The sequence below is a fragment of the Neophocaena asiaeorientalis genome, unplaced genomic scaffold (genome assembly GCF_003031525.2).
Source record: "Neophocaena asiaeorientalis asiaeorientalis breed wild unplaced genomic scaffold, Neophocaena_asiaeorientalis_V1.1 scaffold119, whole genome shotgun sequence".
NCBI lineage: Eukaryota > Metazoa > Chordata > Mammalia > Artiodactyla > Phocoenidae > Neophocaena > Neophocaena asiaeorientalis.
Window position 1 is genome coordinate 5,360,442 of NW_020175821.1, and position 19,319 is coordinate 5,379,760.

The 19,319-nt window shown below is 35.7% G+C and overlaps 1 protein-coding gene across 3 annotated transcripts in view; it reads right to left on the reverse strand.

Annotated features, from left to right (window-relative positions):
* SPRED1 (sprouty related EVH1 domain containing 1) overlaps positions 1-19,319 on the reverse strand; it is a 116,333-nt gene that overhangs the window by 48,752 nt on the left and 48,262 nt on the right. The window contains exon 2 of one of the 3 annotated variants that reach the window (XM_024732593.1): positions 18,875-19,049. The exons of 1 other annotated variant lie outside the window; for it this stretch is intronic. In XM_024732593.1, coding sequence (XP_024588361.1) covers positions 18,875-19,049 — 175 coding nt within the window. Of the gene's footprint in view, positions 1-18,874; positions 19,088-19,319 lie in introns of those variants that run through there. One more of the 3 variants, XM_024732592.1, reaches the window with a different exon arrangement.

Sequence of the window (19,319 nt, forward strand, 5' to 3'; positions counted from 1 at the left end):
GACAGCATTGTGCTGATACCAAAGCCAAAGACATTACAAGAAAACTATGTATCAATATCCTTTATGAATACTGATGCAAAAAATCCTCAACAAATGAATGCAAGGATGGTTAAACACATGAAAACTGATCAATGTAATATCCTACTTGAACAGAATAAAAGGGAAAAAAATCCACATGATCATCACAATTGATGCAGAAAAAGCATTTAACAAAATTCAACATCTTTTCATGATAAAAATACCTAACAAGAACTAGAAGGAAACTACCTCAACATATTTGACAACAGTGCCAAGACCATTCAGTGGAAGAAAGGAAAGTCTTTTCAACAAGTGGTACTGGGAAACTGGATGTGCACAGGCAAAAGAATGAAGTTGGACCCTTATCTAACACCACAGGCAATAATTAACTCAAAATATATCAAGGACCCTAAGCAGACCTAAAACGATAAAACTCCTAGAAGAAAACATAGGACAAAATATGTCATATGTCAATGTCAATGTCATTTTATGACATTGGATTTGGCAATGTTTTATTGGATATGACACCAAAGCACAGGTAACAAAAGAAAAAATAATGGTGCACTACTAATCACTTCTTCCCAACTCCACATGCAGTGACATTATATTGACTGAAAACTGCCACGGTGGGAGTATGTTAAGCTATAAAGCATTTCCTCTCTCCAATCCCCCCGCCCTCCCTCACCAAAAGCTGATTGTTAAATTTTACCAGCCTGTCACTGAATATCTGTGATAGTTAAGTCTTGTTATTCTGAAATAAGTAACAAAGAAGGTAACAAAATAATGTCCTGCTTGCTTACAGGCAAAGTGTGTTAGCACTTGGCATTTAACAAAGATTTAACTATCTGTTGCAACAACCATTTTGCAATAATAATAATAAAATTCATAAATATATTAGGTTTTGGAATTCAAGAAGTTAAAATTGGCATTATGGATTACTGCAACATATTTACTATATTCATAAACACTGGGAAAGAGATACGTATTTTAGAAAACTGCTAAATTGCAATTGTTAAAAAAGAGAAGGACATAAAAAATGGAGTTTGGGCCTACAGTCATTATTACATGAAAATGTCACTAAATTAATCTTTAATACATGAAAATATTGCTGAATTAGCTCCTCTCTGAAACTTCCCAAAGTTGTTTTCCAACTATTATCTGTTAGATAAATAAAATTTCAATGTGATCTATACTCATCTATACCACTTATTTACAAATGGCCATCTATTTTTTTATAGAGGTTCCAAAAACACATAAAAAATAAATTTTTAAAATGAGCTTTAAAATACACTGAGGAAATGGTAAGGATAATGAACTAGTTCTTTTTTCTTTTTGCGGTACGCGGGCCTCTCACTGTTGTGGCCTTTCCCATTGCGGAGCACAGGCTCCAGACGCGCAGGCTCAGCGGCCATGGCTCACGGGCCCAGCCGCTCCGTGGCATGTGGGATCTTCCCGGACCGGGGCACGAACCCATGTCCCCTGCATCAGCAGGTGGACTCTCAACCACTGCGTCACCAGGGGAGCCCTGAACTAGTTCTTTGACTCAAACAAGTACCTATGCAAGAATGTGTCCACCTAAAAGTCATACAAATACTGAGGTTGCACATCATACACATCATGTTGGTACAAAAACAAAATGTCACCTAATTATGAAGTAGATGTCAATTTATGTCATTAACTTTTATCTACAAAGTAACATTAGGAAATAAAATATATCTTACTGTTCATAGTATGTATTTAACGTACCATTAAAAATAATTATCATTTAGGAAAAGGCTACTATGGCAGTAGCTGTTCTGAATTTAGGAATAGGTAATGAGAAAGAAAAGTGCAGGTAATCTACTGACATAACCACTCACCATCTTTGCAGATAATTTAAAAACTATGCTTCCTAGAACATTCTGCATCACTCAGCATTTACATAATTATCAAAGCCTCCATATCTAGGGCATAACAATTTCTCATCTAAGTCACACAATATATTAAAAAGTTGTTCTGCTTCTGACTTTAAGTAGCATTTAAAAAATAAATGCATTCTCATCACACTAAAGACAATATAAATCACACCTTTATTAAGTAATAGGGATAACAACTGTCCATCTCAAATTTTTTAAAAAGATCAATGAGATTAAAAAGGTGTTAAAAAAAAAAAGTTAAAAGAATGTCTCATAAGGCTTCTACCTACCATGTGATCAATACTAAATCTGCATTCCAGAAAAAACAAAAACAATTTTAAGAGCTAGAAGGATTCTTAAAAGTTAGTGAATTATGCTGCCTCCCATTTCCACTGGCTCTTCTCAACTATATCAGAACAATGTGCTCTGACTTTAGTTCACTGTAGTTTTCACTGTATTAATTCTGTATCTTAAGATCACAGTAATATTAACAGTAACAGGCATACAGGAAGCAGATTCAAAGTTTACCATATCTATGATTGGAATAACTAGCAAACAAACTGTAGAAAATGGCAATTACATTTTTGCCAAGAGATTACAATCAACCAATCCAGCACTGCCAGGTGAATTATTTATGCTGTTGGAAAAATAAGGTACCCTGATAAATTACTTCTGGCCAGTAGGGAGAATTACCAATAAAGTAAAGTAACAGGTGTTCTACAGGCCTGAAGTGGTTACATCTCTCCCAGAATACAAGACCTGCACTCACTCTTAGAACTTTTTTACAAGAGAAGATCTAGTACAAAATGAAATGAATAATTTTAAGTTCTGTTAAGACTACCCTAAAAGCAACTGCCAGAAGCCATTAAAAGTTAACCGTAAAAATAGTCTGTAAACAGTTGTCAAACTTGAAGCACATCTCTAGCTAATTCTAATTATTAATTGACTATACTTCTTTCTGGGGTTAAGGAGTGATGTGAATTTCATCAGACCTCCATAGTAACCATGAAGGACATGTATAAATTAGAGAAAGATAAATTTAAAGTAGACTAGTGGCACTGCCCTTATTTCTACCCTAAAGAAGACAGGTTATATATTAAATTAATAAGCAGAAAAGATATTGAGTGTAAATAACAACTGTAAAGTGAATATTAAGTGTAAGAGTGACTCAACAAGAATAACTACAAAAGAATATGCTGCCCAAATAACTTGACATCCATAACCCCTAATGGATCCACTAAGCACGTGGCTAGTTAACGAAGAAGAAATTAAAGAGTCATGTTTTATAATCAGTACTAGAATATTTTGAACTTTTGGATCATCTACAAGTATACTGGGATTAGAAAAGAATCACTATTTATTATAAACTATAAAAAAGTATAATGGAAAAAAATTTAACTAGAAAAAGCAACAACAAATTCAAAAGCACTTAAATGTTTTTATACTGACACCTCTAAAAGAAAAAATTTCAGACTTTTACATACCAATATACCTGACTAGGTTTGAGTAGAACATAGTCACTGCAAACAGACTGACTGGAACCATCTTTGGGAAGGGGACTATACCCAAGGGAGAATATTAAGGAGTATTTGGCAGAACAGCTTTGCATTTTAATATTATAGACTCTAAATAGGTCTAAGTTGCTTAAGACATACAAGTCTTTTCTAGCTAGATAAATACTTTTTGAACCATGATTAATAAGATCTTGAAGTCTTTTGAGATAGTGGTAACAAAAAGAACAAATATTCTTTGTCTTTCTTCTAAAAAGGTTAAATAGATATTATGAAAGAACAAACAGATGCACAGGTGAACTCTGAATTTAAGGAAAGCGAAACTACTATTAGCATAAATATATTAAAATCTATATAGATGAAGGGAGTCAGGGAACAGAAGTGGTTTCCTTACAGTACCAAGCTAAGGGTTAAAAGAGAAAGGAAAAGAAGAAAGATGGTTAATGAGAATGGATATTCTTCACATGAGTAAAAAATTTCCAAAACAAAATAATTAAGATATGAATAACAGAAGGAACAGGAAAAGTACACATACACTTCCCAAGAAGAAAAATGTTATTAAAGCATAAGAGGAATTTTGGTATAGAAATTAAGCTCGTGGGTTCTACAGCTTAGAATAGTTGGGTCCCATCTACTCTCCACCACTCATTACCCATCTGACTTGAGAATTAAATAAGGCAATACATACAGAGAACTCAAATAGTGTCTGACAACAGAGTAGATCTTCAATACATACTAGTAGCAGTGGTGATTTTGGTCACAAGGTGATGCCACTAGCCCATAATAGTACAGTTGCTATGAAAGCCTGAGAGGTCAGTATTTACTTTGTTGAGTATGGGAGGTGGAGGAGTTTGAATGATAAAGGTACTCAGGACCTCAAAGAGCTTATGAATAGATTCCGTGAAGCTTAAGTTAATTGATTCTAAAGACAGTGAAAACATAATCTCCAATGCTTTTCCTTCTTCTGAAAGAAATTCTAGGATATATTACAGAGAAAAAGTGGGGGAGGGGACACCACAGTTACTTAATAACTAAAACTTCTGAAGATATATTCCAAGTTATTTTGGGAAATATAGAGCAAATTACTGGACTGTTTGCCAAAAGAATTTAAAATAGACCAAGCCAAAAATGGGTATAAGTACATTTCTGTTTCACTAATAACAACTAATAATTTGGGAGAGCAAAGTTAAAAATGTACTTTCAAACTACTATGTAACTTTATTATAGATGCTACCTTACAAATAGATAATTACATGTTTACAAAAAGTATTATCTAAGATGTAGTAATAGGTGGTAACTAGACAAATTAGTAACTTTCTGAAATACCTTTGAATCAAGGAAAAAACATTTCATTTTTGAAATAAAAACTCCATATTCAAGTTAAATTACTTGATAACCAAAATCGATAATTGGTATCTCAAATAGTTGCCTTGTATTATGAACTTTAGTTTTCTGGATGACATAAAAACTAATATCCTTTATAAAGGACACCAGTGCATTCTATGAAATATGAAACTATATTGTTATCAAATAACACATTTTTACTAATTATCTAGTAATAAAAATTTGTGTTCAAAGCTGGATTCTGAGATGAATAAGATTTTAGAAAAAAATTTAAAAAGTAACAGAAGGAACACTGGTAGTGTTTCTTCTCAAATAATAACAGTTCAGCTACCACAAAAGGAAGGGAGGGAGCCAATAGTTTAAAAATATGTCTATGTCATGAAAGAAAGACTGAGGAACTGCTCCAGATTAAAGGAGCATAAAGACACATGACGGCTAAACACTACATGATCTTGTACTGAGAGAGCAAAAATGTTGTAAGAACATTATTAGAAAAGTTGGTGAAACTGGAATATGGACTGAAGTACTACATTTATGTTAAATTTCCTAAATAGGATAATTATACTGTGACTACATAATCAAAACTGAAGGCACAGCAAAGATTTAGAAAGTAATAAAGAGTACAGTGTGGGACTTCCCTGGTGGTCCAGTGGGTAAGACCCTGTGCTCCCAATGCAGGGGGCCCGGGTTCGATCCCTAATTGGGGAACTAGATCCCACATGCATGCTGCAAGTAAGAGTCCACATGCCACAATGAAGGCCCCACGTACCGCAACTAAGACCCGGTGCAGACAAAATAAATAAATAATAAAATAAATATTAAAAAACGAAGAATACAATACAATGTAAGGTTTTATGACTTCAAATTTGAAAATCTAAGTGAAATAGCAATTTCCTAGAAAAATTATAACTTACCAAAACTGACTGAAAATAGAAAACCATTAGAAATCTGTAACCATTAAAGAAACTGGATCAGTAGAAAATGATAGTGAAAGGCGACAAGATGAGGGAACAGGAGATGAGATACAAAACAGAGGAGGGAACTGTCACAATTAGGATACTGCTCTAACTCCTGGTGGCAAATTCTTAGGCACAGGCAATACGCCCCTGCTTCTTTACTTGGCTCTTTCCCAAGTCCCCACAGGCTGTCAGAACTCTGAATTGCTAGAATAAAACTAAATAAGCTTAAACAATTCTCTTTACCCTCAACTGGGTCTGCATAATTTGGAGAGAGGCCCGTACAATTCTGATGGAATCAATCTCAGTGATCTAAAAATTTAACAGCCATGAACCTTTACTAACTGACCTACACAGCAATATCTATGTAACAAAAAAAACATTTAGAAACACAAGAATATCCAAAAACATAATGATAGTTGTAGATCTTCAGCCTTTAAATTGAAGCAAACATACACACAAAAAGGATACATAAGATTTGAATAATTTAGTAAATAAGGTTAAACTTTATAAATTCAAACCTTTATATTACAGTGAATTGAAGTCTTTCAAAAGGTTATGGATGTTGGAACAAGGAAGGATCTCAAATCAATAATTGAAGTTCCTACCTCAAGAAACTAGAAAAAGGAGAGCAAAATAAACCCAAAGCAAGATGAAGGAAGAAAATATCAAATAATAGAAATGAACAGAAATACAAATTGAAAATAGATGGGGGGGAAACTCAATGAAACAAAAAGCTGGTCTAAAAAAAAGCAATAAAATTGATAAATCTCTAGTAAGATCGACAAATTAAAAATGAATACACAAATCACCAATTTTAGAAATGAGACAGGATATTGCTAAAGATCCTTGTAGCCTTTAAAACAGTACTTGAGATACTAAAAACAACTTTACACTCAAATTAGACAGCTTAGAAGAAACGGACCAATTCTTTGAAAATCACATTATTATCAAAACTCAACCAAGATAAAATAGATAAACCTAAATAGTTCTGTAACCATTAAAGACGCTGATTTTGTAATTTAAAAGCTCTCAAAAAGAGATCACTCTTGGGAACTCCCTGGCAGTCCAGCAGTTAAGACTCCACACTTTCACTGCCAAGGGCCTGGGGTTTGATCCCTGGTCAGGGAACTAAGATTCCACAAGCTGCAGGGTGTGGCCAAAAAAGAAAAAGAAAAAAAAAGAGAGAGAGAGAGAGAGAGAGAGAGAGATGGATCTCTCTATACTGAGATGGTTTCACTGGAGAATTCTACCAAATATTATCAGAGGAACTAACATCAATTTTTTTTTTTAATTTTATTATTACTTTCTTTTAAACATCTTTATTGGGGTATAATTGCTTTACAATGGTGTGTTAGTTTCTGCTTTATAACAAAGTGAATCAGCTATACATATACATATGTTCCCATATGTCTTCCCTCTTGCGTCTCCCTCCCTCCCACTCTCCCCATCCCACCCTTCCAGGCTGTCACAAAGCACCGAGCTAATACAGAAGAAGCAGCAATGAAGGATTGATCCTGCGATACAGCATGAATTCTGAATTGTCAATCGAGGTGCACGTGAATCTGACACTTAAACCAGAAGGATTCCTAACAAAGTTGAGATTCTTCTCCCGTATCTGTGCTCACTCAGGACACATGCCCGATTCTTCATAAGCAGTGTAGCTGTAGTTTTAATAGCAACTTCCCACCTTGAGTAAATTTACTTTCAGCAGCGAGTCTCCTTCCTTCTCTGCGACCAGCACCTTCCTTCCGAAGCTCTGTACGGTCGGATCTTAACAAACGGCACCACGAAACAGAGGAAAGCTTCAAGTGAGCTTTATTAGGGAGCGCTCCCGGGCGAGATTCACTGGTCGGAGAGAAAGGGGCCAGAGAAGTCGCCCTAACATCAATTTTACACAAACTCTTTCAGAAAACAGAAGAGGAGGGAATACTACCCAATTCATTTTATGAGGCCACCAATATCTTGATACCAACACCATACAAAGACAGTACCAAAAAAAGAGGAAACTACAGACCAGTATCTCTCATGAATTTAAGCACAAAACTTCTCCAAAAATAGCAGCATATCAAACCCAACAATATACAAAAAGATTACACACCATGACCAAGTGGGACTTATTCCAGGAATACAAGGCTGGGTCAACATTAAAAAAATCAATCAGTGTAATCTATATCAACAAGCTAAAGATGTGACCATATCAACTGACACAGAAAAAACCTCTGACAAATTCCAAGACCCATTCATAATAAAAAATTATCAGCAACTCAATAAAAATCATCTATAGGGACTTCCCTGGTAGCACAGTGGTTAAGAATCCACCTGCCAATGCAGGGGATACGGGTTCAATCCCTGGTACGAAAAGATCCCACATGCCGTGAAGCAACTAAGCCTGTGTGCTACAACTACTGAGCCTGCCCTCTAGAGCCCACGAGCCACAATTACTGAAGCCCGTGCACCTACTGAAGCCCGTGCACCTAGAGCCCATGGTCTGCAACAAGAGAAGCCACCGCAATGAAAAGCCTACACACTGCAATGAAGAGTAGCCCCCGCTTGCCGCAACTAGAGAAAGCCTGCGCACAACGAAGACCCAACGCAGCCAAAAAAACAAAAAAAAAATCATCTATAAAAAACTCTATAGCTAACATCATACTCAAGGGTGAAAGACTGAATATGTTTCCGTTAAAATCTGAATGAGGCAAGGATGTCCACTATGACCATTCTTATTAAACACAGAACTTAAAGTTCTAGCCACTGCAATAAGGAAAAAATAAATAAATAAAAGGTATATAGATTGAAAAGGAAGAAATAAAGCTGTTCATATTTGTAGATGACATGATTGTCTACATTTAAAAATCCCAGGGAATCTACCACAAAACCTCACAGTTCAGCAAGGTAACAGGATGCAAGATCAACACACAAAAATTAATTGAATTTCTATACACATACAATGAGCATGCACTAACCAAAATTATAAACACAATACTATCTACAATTGCGCCAAGAAAAATTAAACACTTAGGTATACGCTTAATAAAACATATCTTTAGGATCTATACATTGAAAATTATAAAATGCTAATGAAAGAATTCAAAGACCTAAACTGGAGACATACCACATTCATGGACTGGAAGATTCAACACAGTAAATATGTCAATTCTCCCCAACTGACCAACAGGTTTAATATAATTCTTGTCAAAATCCAGTAAAGATTTTTGTAGACATAGACAAGATCACTCTAAAATTTATATGGAAAGGCACAAACCCTAGAATAGCTGAAATAACATTGAAAAAGAAGAATAAAATGGGAGAAATCACTTTACCCACTATTTGGACTTACAATACAGCTACAGTAAAACAGTATGTGATACCTATTGCGGGACAGACAGAGCAATGGAACAAAATGGAGAACCTACATAAAAATGCTTAACTGATTTTTTAAGAGTACAAAAGTAATTTAATGAAATGACAACTTTTTCAACAAGTGGTTCTGGAAAAAATTGGATATTTGTAGGCAAAAGAACTGAACCTTGACCTAAGTATCACACCTTATATAAAAATTATTTAAAATGGACCACATACTTAAATATAAAACTATAAAACTTAAAATAGGATAAATCTTCAGGACGCAGGATTAGGGAAAGTATTCACGAACTTGACACCTAAAATGTGATCCATGAAAGGAAAAACTGATAAAGTGAACTTCATCAATTTAAAATTCTGCTCTGCAAAATATCCCGTGAAGGTTAAAAAGACAATCTGTAGACTGGGAGAAAATATTTAGAAACCATATATCCTGAAAAGGACTAGTATCTAAAATTAAAAAAAAAACCTTCAAAACTCAACAGCAAAAAAAACTAACAATCTAATGAGAAAACAGGAAAAGGACACAAACAGATATTTCACCAAAGAAGATACAAATAAGCACATAAAAAGATATTCAACCTTAGCCATTAGGGAAATGGAAATTAAAACTACAACGAGCTACTACTACACACCTATCAACACGACTAAAATAAAAAATACTGATTACACAAATGCAGGCAAGAATCCCTAGAAACTGGATTGCTCATATACTGCTGGTGGAAATTTAACATGGTACAGCCACCCAGGAAGAAAGTCTAGCAGTTTCTTATGAAACTCAGCATAAAACTACCATACAACCCAGCAACTGTACTCTTGGTCATCTATCCCAGAGAAAAGTCAGCACCCGGATCTAGGACTTCCAAGTCTCCAGAACTGTGAGAAAATAAATTTCTGCTGTTTAAATCAGCCAGTCTGTTGTGTTTTGTTATGGCAGCCTGAGCAGACTGATACAAGAAGTCTAAATCATACCATCACAGTGTACACCTTAAACTTAAAAACAAAGAAGCCTAGTACACAGAAGGCTCTCAAACACCTGTTGATTAATTAAAAGAATAATATCAATCAACCAATCAACTAAAAGCATGCTACATTCAGATTATAATTTAGGAAGGAAATATTTAGAAAACTATCAAGTAAGGTCAATAATTTGAGATCAAAGATTTGGGGCTTTAGCTATTAGGGAGGCTATTATCCATTATAATAGTTTAGTGGCAATGGGAATGTAATGGAAAGGTTGTGAAATATATCACAATCAGGTATAAAAGGGAAAGATGAAGCCAAGATAATCATGATGAACCTGATAGACTAGATCAACCAGTATAAATCAATAACTAAAGAATGAAATGTTAGTTCAAAACAACTGAATAATAAGTATTAAGCTGACATTTTCTAAAAAGAGGAAATAATAGCAACCAGGAAGGTAATATGGGTTACATTCTAAATCTTAATTTTCAGGAAACCGCTCACACACACACAAACACAGGAAACCGCTAACATCCCCCCCGCCACACACAGAGCTATTTTTTGCTCCAAAAGAAAGAGAATAGAAATGCAGCAGGCAGGTTTTTTTCCCCTTCAAGGAATATTAGTAGTATTAAAGAATGAACTATTTTAAAATTGCTGGGAGAAAGTCACAAAATTCATGGTTGTACAGAAAAGTAATTAATAGTATAATTTATTATCTTTTCAATGGATTGACCCTAAAATGAACAGGTTATTCTAAACTAGATGAACGTTATTATTATTAGCATTTCTTTCAATTACAGTCCTTCACAGCAAAACTGGTTTGCCCAAGGTGCTTCCTCTAACTCAATTTTCCTATTTGTCCATCTGTGAGTTACCTGTGACAATAAAAGGGAAATTGTTTCTGCCATTATTATTTCCTCAGGACTAGCAAGCTGTATGTACACATTCTCTATTCCACATACAACTTGCAGTATACTATCTTTATAGTATTTAATTAATGTAAAAGAGAGGATAGCATTTCTCTAAGTTCAATGCATGCTTTTAGTGAATGATGAGTAACTCAGTAAGGCAACATCATGGAAGTGTTGTCTTTGGGAAACAGGTAGATAGATTCAAGGAAGTAAGGGTCAGATTATACGAGTTTATTGTGGTGAAATTAAGGAGATGAAATTGTATCTAGGAATTTTGGGGGAACTACTAAAGGAATATGAGACCCAAGCTTTAGAAAGTTCAGTATTGTAAGCAATATAAAAGTTAGAGAGAGGTGAAAACTGGGCCTTGAAAAAATATTAGAAACCTTATCTGCAATAATACAGACAAGACTGAAGAGGGGTCGAGATGAAAAGGATGAAACAGAATCAAGAATAAAGAAGACCTGATTGAATAAATGGAGGAATCACTCATACCTAGGTTTATGACTATTTTTTTCTATCTATCTATCTATCTATCTAGTTATGACTGCGTCGGGTCTTCGTTGCTGTGTGCAGGCTTTCTCTAGTTGTGGTGAGCGGGGGCTAGTCTTTGTTTCGGTGCGCAGGCTTCTCATTGCAGTGGCTTCTCTTGTTGTGGAGCACGGGCTCTAAGTGCGCAGGCTTCAGTAGCTGCGGCACACGGGCTTCAGTAGTTGTGGGTCACGGGCTCCAGAGTGGAAGTTCAGTAGTTGTGGCACATGGGCTTAGTTGCTCCATGGCATGTGGGATCTTCCGAGACCAGGGCTCAAGCCCATGTCCGCTGCAGTGGCAGGCAATCGGATTCTTACCCACTGTGCTACCGGGGAAGCCCTCTGACTATTATTGATGCATACTTTGATATCATTCACCAAATCCATGAAGTCCAAGATCTTATACAGTGTAGCATAAGAATTTAAGTAAGAATATAGATTTATCCTACTTTAAGAATACTCAAGATTTAAAAATCTGAACATATAAACTAAAATATAAGGCCTTGTTCATTATAGAAATCTTTATTCAAATGTTACCTAGATCTTCTCAGTAAGGCCTTCCTTGGTTATTCTATGTAAAACTTTAACTAACCTCCCCACAAAAAATCCCCTACACTCCTTTTCCCCCAGCACTTAATACTTTCTAATATTATGTCTAGCATAATATTCATTTACTTATTTATTTACGGTAGTATTTCTCTGGCCCTCACCACAATGTATGTTCCCTTAGGAATGGGGATTTCTGTCTTTGTTCATTTACATATTCCCAGTGCCTAGAACAGCAAGTATCTAGCAAATAGTAGATGCTCAATAAATATTTGTTGTATGAAAGACTCACCTTTAAATACTGAATTTTCCCTTTTAACAATGGGTATTCAACAAAGTTCCTTTAGTGTAAGGTAAGATTAAAACTCAGCAACAGGGGCTTCCCTGGTGGCGAAGTGGTTAAGAATCCGCCTGCCAATGCAGGGGACACATGTTCAATACCTGGTCCGGGAAGATCCCACATGCCACGGAGCAACTAAGCCCATGTGCCACAACTACTGACCCACATGCCACAACTACTGAAACCCGTGCTCCTAGAGCCCATGCTCCACAGCAAGAGAAGCCACCGCAATGAGAAGCCTGTGCACTGCAACAAAGAGTATCCCCCACTCGCCACAACCAGAGAAAGCCCGCACGCAGCAATGAAGATCCAATGCAGCCAAAAATAAATAAATAAATATTTTTTAAAAACAACTCAGCAACATATTTTCCACTGAAATATCAATGAAAGAGTGGTTTAAATGACTGACAAGGAAAATTCAGATTGGATTTAAAAAGAAAATAATAAAATATACTAAATATAATAAAAGAATTAAAGAATAATAATAATAAAGATAATAAAAGAAGCCAGAAGGAATCTAGTGAAATGAGTGGCACAGATAATAGAGTAAGCATCAAACTGTACAGCAAGGGATGGGAAATAAAATAGAAATGACAGGAAATTGTAAAACTCCTCAAATGGAAAAGTTCTGGTAACAACCAGATCCAGGAAAGTAGCCTGCTGAAATGAAGACCAGAAGGTCAGGCCATGCAAAGAAAAGTAGCCAAGAATGATGATGAGGCTCAGATGTGGAAAAGCTGGCATTTAGAAGGAGTTGCTAAAATCAGTAGATGAAAATAAAAGCTAAAGGATGGTGTTCTGAATGGTACAGAGTATCAGTAAAAAAATGTCTATATGTGGGTTATATAGTAACATTCTGTGAGGGGAACAAGGAACAACAAAAATGCTGACACTACCTCTACTCCCACTCCCACTTATTTCCCAACTCTGTGATATTACGGTGAACAGGAAAACCAGTATCTTTCAAGAGACAGAGCTGCTGAGTCCTAAGGGTAATGCCAGTTAACAGAATTGGTTTTTTAGTGGAGGAAGAGTACTGTAGAAGGACTGATGTTTCACAATGGAATAATTCACAGAGGCACGGTGGGAAAGGCTAAGCAGAAAATTGTTCTGTACTTTATAAAGTTCAATCCAAGGCAGAAAGATATTTCCCTGGTCTTTTGGGGTTTCCCATGGTGGAAAGGAGGATGAGTCTCATTTTTAATAAAGCTACTGCTATGTTATAATCATTTTATTTTCTTCTTTAAAAATACTCAAATTTTGCTTCAGGCTCTAATAACTGTAAAGAAACTCCATTTTAGAAATGTATCTTTTTTTTTTTTTTTTACGGTACGCGGGCCTCTCACTGTTGTGGCCTCTCCCGCTGGAGAACACAGGCTCCGGACGCGCAGGCTCAGCGGCCATGGCTCACGGGCCCAGCCGCTCCGCGGCACGTGGGATCTTCCCGGACCGGGGCACGAACCCGTGTCCCCTGCATCAGCAGGCGGACTCTCAACCACTGCGCCACCAGGGAAGCCCAGAAATGTATCTTTTTAAACAACAGAATTATTATCTCATAGGCATTTTAATTTTTATAAACCACTTTTATCCACAACCTAATTACTTATTAATCCAAAACAACAATTCCTTAATCTCTTTGGCAACTTCCTAAACTTTCTATCTCCTGCTTTTTCCTTTCTTCGTTTCAATTATTATACTTATTATAAACTCTAAGTTTATAATGACAGCTATAAGTTTGCTTTGACATTGAACGGTGCCTTTTTCTATTTTCCACAGAACATCTTAAGTACAGAGGTTGTGGTTGTAAGTCTTACTGTACCTTTCTATGTAGCCCATTAGATTTTTATCATCTCTTAGCACACAATATGCTTTAAAAAGCACAATAACATTAATTAGTAAATTTACAGTATTTTATTGTCCTACAATAAAAGCTTAAGAATGGCTAATTTAGATCCCCAGTTATTATTAAAAACTTTGTTTAGTAGTAAATATTTTAGCAAAAATTTAATATCATTATTGAAAGTTTATTCAGGTACTTATAAAGACTTTAAAAGTGTATTATAGTTCAGTATTTTAGATTTTCCTATCACATACAATTCAACTAAAAATGATCAAATAATTTAACATATACATATGGTAAGCTGATAAAATGTTTGCCTATAAAATAGCAATGTCACACCAATAGAGAAGAGCCACTACAGAAAAATGAATGCAAAAGAGAAAGTTTCTATCATGGGGATCTGAAGCTCTACAGTAAAGATTATTTATACAAATTAACAGTTAAGTTTTAGTTAGCATTTAAAAAAGTGTGACCCAAGATAACACTAATTTATATTAAAGAATTAAAGGGAGAAATCAAAGCTATAAAGATTTAGAAGGAAATGGATGATACAACTCATACATATCAAGAAAAGGGGTTCTGAGAAGCTATCCTTGTCAAAGACCATTCCATACATCCCTAAGTATCTGGGAGAAAGTACTTTCATTACCTTGGGCTACAACACCAAAGGCTGGTGTTTTTTCAATTTCTCCTGAATTATCAATAAAGTATGAAAGCCAATTACATAAAGCAGTGCTTTCCAACTTATTTCTCAGGCATACTCAGAAAAATAACAATTATAAGGCAACTAGAAAAGAGAAGGAGCCTAGTGGTTAAGAGGCAAAGAGACTTGGAGGCTCCAGCCACTTTAACCTATTCATGGCACACAGCTTGGGAAGCTCTAATTTAGATTAGCAACTTGGGAAATAAACTCTACCTTTGTAAGTATCACAAAAACAAGCAAGTTATAGGTAAGCATCAGAGGAAATAATTTCAGGTCACTCTGAATGAATGAATACTGAGCAAATTATACAAAATACCACCTTCTTGAAAAATCCTCATCAGCCTGCTCTTGATTTGTGCTCCCTTTCTTATCAAAAAAAAAAAGAAAAAAAAAGAAAAAAGAAAAAAAGAGTGAAATATAACCCTCTGGGAAGTGTAACAAGACATTTTTAGTACAAGTACTTGTAAATCTAAGACTGGAAAAATCTTCTACTAAATGCTTTGTTCACTCTTCAGAAAAGCCATCTTTCATCTTCACTACTGTAACTAGTATTTTGACTATTATAAACCCTCTTTAAAATATTATCTAGGGCTTCCCTGGTGGCGCAGTGGTTGAGGGTCCGCCTGCCGATGCAGGGGACATGGGTTCGTGGCCCAGTCCGGGAGGATCCCACGTGCCGCGGAGTGGCTGGGCCCGTGAGACATGGCCACTGGGCCTGCGCGTCCGGAGTATGTGCTCCGCAGCGAGAGAGGCCACAGCAGTGAGAGGCCCGCGTACCACAAAAAATATATATATATATTATCTAGTATTTCTTTATTAGCTACACAAGTGACTATAGGTACCTCATTACTAATTATCCATTCTTTCTTAAAGGACACAAGTTTTTTCCTGAGGTATGAGGGGTAGGTATCTCACTTCATTTCTAGAATTCATCCAAGGTAGAGGACTCTAAGATGTGACCCACAGACAAAATGGGTAGAGAACACAGTTTGTAGCACTATCTTTTACATGATTAACTATTACATAGGAACAATATTAAAGTTCAGTTTACTCATCAAGAAGGATATTAAAGAAAACTATCATTAACTTTGTAAACTTATAGATTCAACAGTCACAGTCTACACCTTTTTTATATTACTAGAACCCAGAAAAATGGATTAAAATAAAGCCAATCAATAAAAATATCTATAGAAATGGACATTAATGACCCCCAAATGCGGTGATAATGTAAAAGAATAATACTTCAATTCTGTAATTGCTTCAGAAGTATTTTAGAAGTGTATTATGCAGCAGAAGGGGCCAATTAATCTGCTTATTTCAATGTCACTGTCCCATCTGTCTTGAGACTTCACAAGACTGCTATTTTCAATTTATGGCCATGCATTATTGCCTCTGCCTTTGATCATACAATTTCCCCATAACCTAAAATGCTTTATTATAACTATTCCCTACAAGAATTAAGACAATCCTCCAACTGAAAGTAATGTTTCCTTTATGTCTACACTGAGATATATTTCTCATTCCTGTTTCACAAATAACAAGCTTCCTCAAGGAGAAATGGTTAAGTGAAACAACCATTTTGATTCCTAGGTCAGTGCTTCTATCAAAAGAACCTATTTTCTTGTTAGTCTATTATGATTCTACACCTTAGGATTAAGTTAAGGGCTCTTTTTTATGTCCCACATTAGGAAATAAGTTTGTATTATGTCCAAATCCCAGGCTTACTCTCTCTAAGCTTATGTCAAAGCCACACTCTGAGCAACCACCTAAAACATTAATCTGAGCTTATCTCTGACCAGCCTCACTCCTAGTGATGCAGATTTGGTTCCTTATTTAATTTTCCTCAAGTAAACTGTCCATGCTCATCAATATAGCCAACAGAGTAGTCCCTTGGTATCCACAGGGGATTGGTTCCAGGACCCGCCCCCCAGCCCCCACTGATACTAAAATCTGCAGATGCTCAAGTCCTTATATAAAATGGCATAGTATTTGCATATAACCCACACATCCTCCCTCCCATATACTTTAAGTCATCTCTAAATTATTTATAATACCTAATACAAACTAAATGCTATGTAAATAGTTGGCAGCACAAGAATTCAGGTTTTGCTTCTTACAACTTTCTGTAATTTCTTTTCCAAATATTTTCCATCTGTGGTTGGTTGAATCCAGAGATGTGAAACCCATGGATACGAAGGGTCGACTGTGTTGTTTCACTCTGATATTTTTTTCCCCTCTTTTTCACATCTAGGTCATCTTTCCTTGTTCTTATGCTTTTTCTAGCAAGCTTTTTTTTCTCCCTTTCTCCACCTTTGACTTCTTTCTTCTCTTTTTCCATCTTTACTATTAAAAAATGCCTTAGACTGTCACTATTTTACTCAGTTTCTAAAATCTACAACTTCTTCTCCAACACTCCCCAATTATCAACAGCTCAGACAAAAAGCACTACACTCCAGGACGGGTCACCATAGGTTCTCTCTTAGAAGTCTACAAGCCATATTTTAAATAAGCATCAGTATATGTTAGCCACCATGTTATCCAAGGCCAGAACCACATTTAAATATTTAAACTTTTAGAGATGACATGTTAAATTTATCATATATACTTCTGACTTCAAATGGGGTTTCCTAGTCCTAAAACCACATTCTGGTTAATTGAGATACACAGTAGTAAATCCTAAACTCACAAAAAATTAGAGTTAGAAGGCTTTCAAGATGATTTAGGAAAACTCTCCAGTTAACTGAGACAGAAACTGGAGCAAAGACAGTTAGGCAACTTTTAAAATTACTGAAATAATTCAATAGTAAAAAATATCCAGAAACCAAGAACCAAAATTAAAAGTAGTATAAAATGTTCATGTATAAAAGAATTATTCAACACTTAAAACACATCTTCAATAGAAATAATACTATAGATGCTGAATGAGCTCACAAACTAATCCACAGATATATAGTTAAAGGGAATAACAGTTATGTTCAAGAGTCTTGGACATTTTGGGCACTTTTATTCTCTTTTTGCTTCTAAGTTGTATGCTCTCTGCTTAATGCAGGAATGACATTAACATTACTCAGCTTTTTAGATATGACTTGTTTTTGGCTCACAAATGAAATAAAAGAGAAAGAGCTTTCTACACTAATTAAGAGAGAGTAGACGTCTAACATTATCAAAGGTTAGATTCAAATTTTTAAATATATGAATGTAAGAAAACACTTGTCTGGGTGGAAGATAGTAGAGTTAAAACCTAGGATGGCCACCAGGCAGTCGTATGATGAGACTAGATTGATAGGGGATGAAGAGAAACAATCTGAGAACACAAGAGTCTAGGATAGGGGCCAGCAAAATGTTTCTATAAGGGGCCAGATATTTACAGTCTCTGTTGCAACTACTCAACTCTGTCACTGCAGTGTGAAAGCAGCCAGAGACAAAATGTAAACAGATCAGCTTGGCTATGTTCCAATAAAACTTTACTTATGGACATAGAAATTTGAATTTCATATAATTTTCATGTTCATAAAATTATTACTCTTTGATTTTTTCCAGTCACTTAAAAATGTAAAAACGATTCTTAACTCATGGGCTGTACAAAAACACATGACAGGCCTGGATGTGGCCTGTGGACTATAGTGCCAACCTCCAGTCTAGGCAACAGTGGGGAGAAGGGGAAGATGGTGCACCTGGGTTAATAACTAGGGGGACTATTCATGAATGTTCTTGCATTAAACCTAACAGAAAAGCAGCTCCCCTCTAACACATGCACATTAACGTCAGTCCCAGCTGCAAAGAAACAGGCATATTTTGCTGTCTTTACCTTTAAAAGAGCTACAGAAACAATCATTGATCCTGGACAAAAATAATTTTCGTAAATAATAGTATACTAATCATAATTTTAAACAGAAAATTCATTCTATAGAATTTTAAAATTATAGCAATAGATGCATTATTCATTACCATTTTGTCCCTGAGTCGCTCTCCACGGATAAAAAAGTCAGCACAGCCATTCTCTTCCGGGTGAGGGACTTTGAAGACAGTGACGCAGCTTAGTCCACTCCCTCCAAGTGGTAACCATCCACCACTTGAGTCATCCCGGGTCATCACCACAGCTCGCACTCGTGCATAACTATTACTAAAATAGATGCAAAGATTAGAAGTTAGCTTTTCCATAAACAAAAAACAGCCAAGGTGTCAGTCTTGTTTGAGAAACCAAAGACCACATCAATTAACGTGTAGTAACTAAAGTGTTTACTACCTCCATGACAGTCCACAGACAGTAACCTGATTGAAAAAGATCAAAAACCACAGAGTAACTGACTTATAGGTTAACTTACTATGAAGACCAATCTCACAATAAAAGACTACAGATCGATTATTTCAATTCATCATTTGAGTAGTTCAA